The sequence below is a fragment of the Lolium rigidum genome, chromosome 4, assembly GCF_022539505.1.
Source record: "Lolium rigidum isolate FL_2022 chromosome 4, APGP_CSIRO_Lrig_0.1, whole genome shotgun sequence".
NCBI lineage: Eukaryota > Viridiplantae > Streptophyta > Magnoliopsida > Poales > Poaceae > Lolium > Lolium rigidum.
In genome coordinates, this window is record NC_061511.1 from 168,190,762 (window position 1) to 168,197,402 (window position 6,641).

The window sequence follows — 6,641 nt, forward strand, 5'->3', positions numbered from 1 at the left end:
GGAGAAGCTGGACGTGGACATGCCCTTCAGACTGCAGTACATGCTACACCGGAACCGGATGCGGGCGGCGATCTGGGTGTGCGAGAAGCAGGCGGTGAGGAGCAAGTCCGCCTGCCTGTGTGAGAGGACGAAAGCTGCGAACTATTGAGATGGTGGACATGGACATGCCCTCCATTGAATGCTCCAGCTTAGTATAATAGTATTGAGCAGAGAACCTAATTACCCACTAGTACTATGTGTTGAATTGGTTCTTATCGTCAACAAATGTGGTGCATGCTATAATCACGGACAGTTGGTAGTAGCAATATGCTGCCTACCTGACGTACGCGCGACAACAATCAGATGCGTGTGACCTAAACTAAGAGAGCCCCAGGCTTCTCTTCTCTCTGTACGCTGCCTTTACTAAATAACTAAAATCCTCTGCTAAGTTTCAGGAAAAATAAAATACAAATGCAAGACTTCTTCCTAATTCACATTAAAAAACAAGGTAACAAATAAAAACATGCACTGGGGAACAGAGCACAGCGCTCCTTCTCTGCAGGTAGTACTCGAAAAGGCTCATCGCACACACAGCTAGAGACTGACAAGCAAAGTAGCCACAGCGAAAACAAAAAATGGCATCATCTCAAGCTAATTGTTTGTTTGTTTTAAAAGCGTGGAGCAAAATCATTTCAGAATACCACCCCATGAACTGATCCAGACTTATCATCTCAAGACAAGGACATGCTTCATGTTAGTCAAAGAGCAACCAACCATGGGTGCCTACAAACTCCATACAGCAAGACGTCGTACTTGTGGTAAGTAATCAACTTAGAGCGTCACATTCTAAACATTGTCTACGAGTCTTCACATTGCAGGCCCAAGTGGCGAGAAACACAAAAGTTAGTCTCGGCATTGTAGCCCCAAGCTTTTCTTGACATGCGCAATGACCGGAAGTGATCTGTCAGTGCCTGAAAGTAGCTGATCCAATGTCAAGTTAGAGGGATAAATAAGTATGTAATACTTAGTATCTATGTAACTTATGATTTGAGCAGGAGCCTGCTTATACTAAAAAAAATTGTAGTTCCAAATGGTAGTTATTAACAATGGGAACTTATATTCTGTGCATAGCCACGCTGCTGTCTACTCTGACATGTATTTGGTTCAATCATCAGCAGAACAGCTGGAACAAAGGATGCAACAAGTGCACAGACGCCTCAGATTGAATACAATGAACTGTAACCTAACTGTAGAGACAAAGTCAGACAGCACTGCAAAATGGTGGTTCTGATGTTCTTTTTGCAATGAAGGGGGAACAGTACTCCCAAAAACAACAGATAACAGGATACTAGTGCGACTAATTCTTGACACAAAGAACAGATCAGAAACACTTTAAGTGACAGTTTCCATCTGCTTTTTGACATAGCTAACATAAGGCTCACATATCACCAAGTGCATAGAAACCAAGCAATAAGTCACACATTTTATTTGGCTCTGAAGTGAAACCCCAGTTTAAAAGAAGAAGGTTGACGAAAGTGGAATTCCTCAACATCAAGCAAGAGAAATGGTTGCAACTTTGCATCCCCCACAAAAAATTCATGGTGTACCTGGCCCAGAGCAACTCAAACCATCCCAAGCCCCAACATTGTTCTTTTGGCAAACAATCAAACAATAAGCTCTAAATTTATATCGAATGATTAAGGTACTCCTTAGACTCGACTTGTTACCCATATCCAAGATTTATAGTCAATATATATGTACTTTAACAACAATAACTAAAGAAAAACCTGACGTTTTGCAAATGGCTGATCATTTGTCCACCACGAGTTTTACACATGCAAGAATACTGCAGCCAAATTGACTGCTTGTAATACTGAAGGTACTATACTATCAAAGCAGAGGAAGAAAAGTACTGCTTTCATGAGGTCAATACCCTCACGATGAGCCAATACTATACCTTCTTAGTTCTCCATCAGAATTATTTAATGTTGGTACTTCACTGATGTTTAGCATGGTCTGTAGAATTGCATAAGGTCTGATTATTGCAACACACAAACCCAAACTTCCTGTTTTATATAGCTCTCATATTCATAAAGTAAGTCTGCCGACAATAGAAGTACATGCCCAAAGATTAAAAGGCATAGTCAAGACTAAATTTATATAGCTTCAATAGATTTCTGAAATAAGAGCTGGTTAGAGTATGAAGCAACTTTTCGAATAAAAACAATGGTATTTTATGCATGGCGCATAAAAATTGTGGTTTTCAGATGCCATGATCTTCACATGCTTCAAATCCGAACAGAACCATGCAAATTTGAACTTCGAACAAAAAAGTACAGATTAAATTAGGATAGCTAGTTCCATACCGTAGCCTTCAACCTGACAGCACATGTCCTAGCATCATAATGATTATCCTTTATCTCCAAAAGAAACTCCCTGATTGATTCGTGAATTCCTCATTGTTAACTTTATCAAAAAAATTATGCAGACCTTGGACCAGCCTCTGTTCACATCAAGTAAAAAAAGTAAATACACTTTTGATCTCTTCGAGACAAATACGCATGTTTTACCAACACACAGAAGCGCAAGGAACTGAATAACTTATTGTAGAATCACCCCTGCCTTCTAAGGAAACTAGGTCCTATTCACCTCCCAAGCAATCTGAAAACCAGGATTGAAACAGTTACACCAAATAATTGCATCAAGTTTATACATGAAGACTCCATAGAACAAGATAGTTAACCATAATAAAAACATGACATGCAACTGAAAACGCGTCTACAGTACAAAAAGATCTACGACCCATGGACAAACACAACCTTCCTAGTCTCATAGCAGAAGCTTGTAGAAAATTATATACCTATATCCCAACTAGATAGCTTACAACGACATAGAAACCCAGACAAAGAAGTTGAGATCCCATCCATACAAAAACATGCATATTCTTGGAGGAGCCTATTTGGCCAAGATTCTCCAGCCACTACTAGAGAGAAGCTTAAGGGTCAAACTGTGGTTTAGCACCCAGGCAGAACATGGATCAAGGCATCTGGGTGTTAAGTGGAATCCTTTAGTTTTTATCAAAATACGTGTTGCATCTTTTAGGGCCATAATGATTAGCACTGTCGCAGAAATCAAAAGGTTGAAAAAAGTTTGTGATTGTACTAGGAGTTTCTTCTTTTTTTTCAACCGTCAAGCTGGAAAGTTTAGTTAGCGGCAAACTAATTTGTTCTGTTCAAATTTTAGTACAAGTGTGCCTAGCTTATGGAAATGAGGGTACTTGGAGAAACATAAGAGACATCACTTTTTGTACAAAATCTGGCTGTGGCCCCTGCATAGCTTCCAATAATCCATGGATTTTAGCTAATATATTTCTTTCGGTTACTTTCTTTTCAACTCAAAAGTTAGGCACCTTTTACCAAAAAATGTATAGATCAATTATATGATAACCATGGTGGAATTGGAGATAGCATGTGCATGTAGACCTAAAAATTATCACATAACTGGAAGGGTAAAAAGGAAATCATATATCATTTTATTCACTGAGCTCGCATGATTATTGCAAGTTACTGAATGGAATAAAATATATTGATTGTACATAGGTTGAAGGCACTATACTATTGTAACTACAATTCACAACATATCATCTCAAATTCTTGACCAAAACAGAAGAAGTACAGACCTATTTTTTCAATTATAGAGCAAATCAAAGGAGACCAACCAACAATCAAGCTTATATAAAAAGAACCTCTCCAGTGAAGAACTAAAAGTCTCAGCGAAAAGCAGAATTTAAATTCGAACCAAAACATCAAATAAAGTGACAGCTTGGTCAAAATATGTTCAGGGTTTGCTGAGAGAATAGGAGGAAACTATTGAGTCCGAGTTATGAATTTAATCAGGTTAGCACAGAGTACAAAATAATCCTGCTGCAAGCGACACTGAAGTAAAGCACATTTAACTTCAATGGATCAACCAGGCGCATGAAGAGCATTGTGATAGCTCCCTGGCTTGTACATTTGTTCTTGGTGCCTAGATTATAAATGGTAAGCAAAGAATTTGGGCAAGACTAACCTAGTTACCAGACTTCTGCAGCTTGAGGTAGATTGATATGTATGGAAAGCTGATAGCATCTCTGAGGATGTCGTTTCTACTCCAGAGTTCCAAGATGCTCAAAACAAGGATAAAACAATTCCTTCCAAATCCAACAGTGTGGCTGATAGTACTAAATCTAGCTCCTAAATCTAACCCAATCAGAAGAAGAAGACACATTGTTTTTATCGCAATACTTATATGAACTAACAGGTAACAATTAAGAGAGAGGGTTTGTTTAATCACAACATTATATAAGCTAACAAGTAAATGATAACCAGACTTATAGGGACCAACTGCTTTGACTGGCTATACTAGTTTCACCACCTAACAATGGAATATTTTGGTCTAACTAGATAGGTGAACCCACCTATGAATTGAAGTATGAATCACCCAATGATTGAGATTAGCCACAGATATGTATGTAGCAAGAAATTTGGATTACCTTTTCGGAGCCTTTTGAATAAAGATGACTGCGGCCTGCGACGTTTGCCCTTACTCTCAAAGAAAGAATGTCTGACAATACTTTCTTTATACCAGAGCCCCGTGAATTTTGGGTTCCATGAATTGACTGAGAAATCCTTGATCAAAGTACCCTGAGCGTCACACAGAATAAGGGCAGTAGAACCCGCACCGGAAGAAACTAGCAGGTGGCCATCGTTGGACAGCACCATGTGCCGTGAGTCATACTTTACTCTAAGTCTGTCCACCATTGCCAAGTCGATAGAATACCTGAGTGTCCACGCCTCGGCCTGGTAATCCTGCAATACCCAGACACTCACTGCTGTGTCTTTTGCACCCCGCACGCTCATGCCAAAAGTGCCATCGATCTCAAACAAGCGTGCATCTGGAAGGGCACTAGGACATCTCATGGATCTGAATGATTCCACTACCTTGTCGAAAACAACCAGACTCTTGTCCATTAACCAGTGCAATGCGTCATTGAACTGAATCGATGGGGATTGGAAGGAAGGGTACCCTGCAGCTATCAGCTCGGTGAAATCCTTGGGGCCCTGGGGCAGGTGGATACGCCTGGGCGGTGCAGGAGAGCCCACCGTGAGGACGTGGTACATGGCAGGTCTTCCTTTGCGGAACAGAATGCGGTACTCTACGCCGCCATCGGAAGAGCGTGAGGAGTAGAGCAAAGCATATCGAGCGCTGGTGAGCTCCCGAAGACTGAGACCCTGCTGCGTGGCTGGGTTGTAGATGGTGTAGCGGGCGTTTTCGTGGGAGATGAGAAGGAGGCCTTCACAAGAGGCGTGAAGCGTACCGCAACCGAACGCGAGGAGGGTCCGCCGGTACTCGGCCCCCGCGGCCGCGAGGACATGGATGGTGTCGAGGGTATCAGGGTCCTTGGTGCAGTTGGAGAAGAAGACGAGGGGAAGGGGGACCTGGTGGTCGTAGTTGGAGCGGAGAAACGTTGGCGTGGAGGTGTCGCTGCGCCATGCGCGGCAGGCCGCGCGGAAGCGCAAGACCACCTTGGGCGGAAGCCGTACCAGGATCTCCTCCACAATCAGGTCAGCGGGGAGGGCGGGGATGGTGGCCGACGGCTCCTCAGGGTCAGCGTCATCCATGGCTGCTCGCCGGCGACGGCGAATCGAGGGTTCCGGTGGTGGGGAATCGAGGGTTTCGGTGGTGGGGAACGCTGGCGGGGTGGGCGGCGGAGACGGAGGTGAGAGCCGGAAATGGAGAAAAAATACTGAGTTGCCTCCGCCCCGGCGCTTTAACTGTGTACTTTTACCGGAGGTGAGGGACGGAGTATGTATTTTCTGGCACGGCTTCTGTTTGGATGTAGGGCGGTTGGTAGTATGGGCGCCTCGCTCTAACAATTTTGTGTTTGTTTGGTTGTCTGGCTCTCGCTCTGTTGCGCGAACTGGATATTAAAGCATTATCGGGCCAAGTTTTGAAGGATGTCTGAATTGGCAGTTTCCAGCGAGTCACCCAAATCTGGGACGAAGCTGATGCAAAAGAAAATCTTCGGCGCACGCGCGAAGACGAGGAGGGAGATGGCGGGAGCTGCGGCGAAAAGCGAAAAGGGGGCGGGAAGGATTATGTCACCTCCCGCCGCGCCCCATCGCCTATTTCTACCCCCTCCTCCATTCTCCCCCCAAATTTTGAGCTCCTCCTCCCGTCGGCAATCAGGTAAGAGGCGCACACATCTTCGGTCGGTGACGGTGACAGCGATGACGGCGGTTGCATCTGGGCGGCTTCATCTTCTTCCTGGTGCAGCACTTCTTCACCTCCGTCGATGATTGTAAGGATTCCCTCACCCCGATACCTCGGTTATGTTTAGATCTAGGTTAGGAGTTGTTAGATCTTGGCTAGGGTTTGATCTTGTAGCATGGGTTAGTCCCGATTGTGCTGAGTTATCATGAACTTGCTAGGGTGCCACATTTCCGGTTCCTTGTTTGTCCCAAATGTGCTGACTACCATGATCTTGCTAGGGTTTGTGTTGTCCGCAGTTGCAATGTATTGCTTGTCTGATTTAGGATGATGTTGGTATGGTTTGTGTTGTCCACTTTAGCCATGTCTTTCTTCCCAAGTAGATTTACGTTATGTACTACGATGTGTGTAGG

The 6,641-nt window shown here is 43.7% G+C and overlaps 1 protein-coding gene across 8 annotated transcripts; it reads right to left on the reverse strand.

Moving 5' to 3' along the window:
* Positions 1-637: 637 nt before the first annotated feature.
* LOC124706267 lies at positions 638-5,714 on the reverse strand. 8 transcript variants are annotated; one of them, XR_007004370.1, is made up of 3 exons: positions 2,346-5,714; positions 1,937-1,995; positions 638-950 (listed from the first exon to the last, which is right to left on the reverse strand). XR_007004370.1 is itself a non-coding variant. In XM_047237918.1 (2 exons), the coding sequence occupies exons 1-2, from the start codon at positions 5,637-5,639 to the stop codon at positions 2,460-2,462; spliced, it is 1,152 nt and encodes a 383-aa protein (XP_047093874.1). In that variant the 5' UTR covers positions 5,640-5,714; the 3' UTR covers positions 972-2,459. The 8 variants fall into 8 exon arrangements, 2 of the variants coding, with proteins under 2 accessions (XP_047093874.1, XP_047093875.1); XR_007004369.1 differs by having other exon boundaries at positions 638-960; XR_007004366.1 differs by lacking the exon at positions 1,937-1,995.
* Between the last annotated feature and the right edge of the window lie 927 nt (positions 5,715-6,641).

Coding starts and splice junctions, on each gene's coding strand:
- LOC124706267 (XM_047237918.1), bottom strand. CDS start 5,639: ATGGATGACGCTGACCCTGAGGAGCCGTCGGCCACCATCCCCGCCCTC. Junction 2,483..4,510: donor ATTCAAAAGGCTCCGAAAAG/GTAATCCAAATT, acceptor TGATGTGAACAG/AGGCTGGTCCAAGGTCTGCA.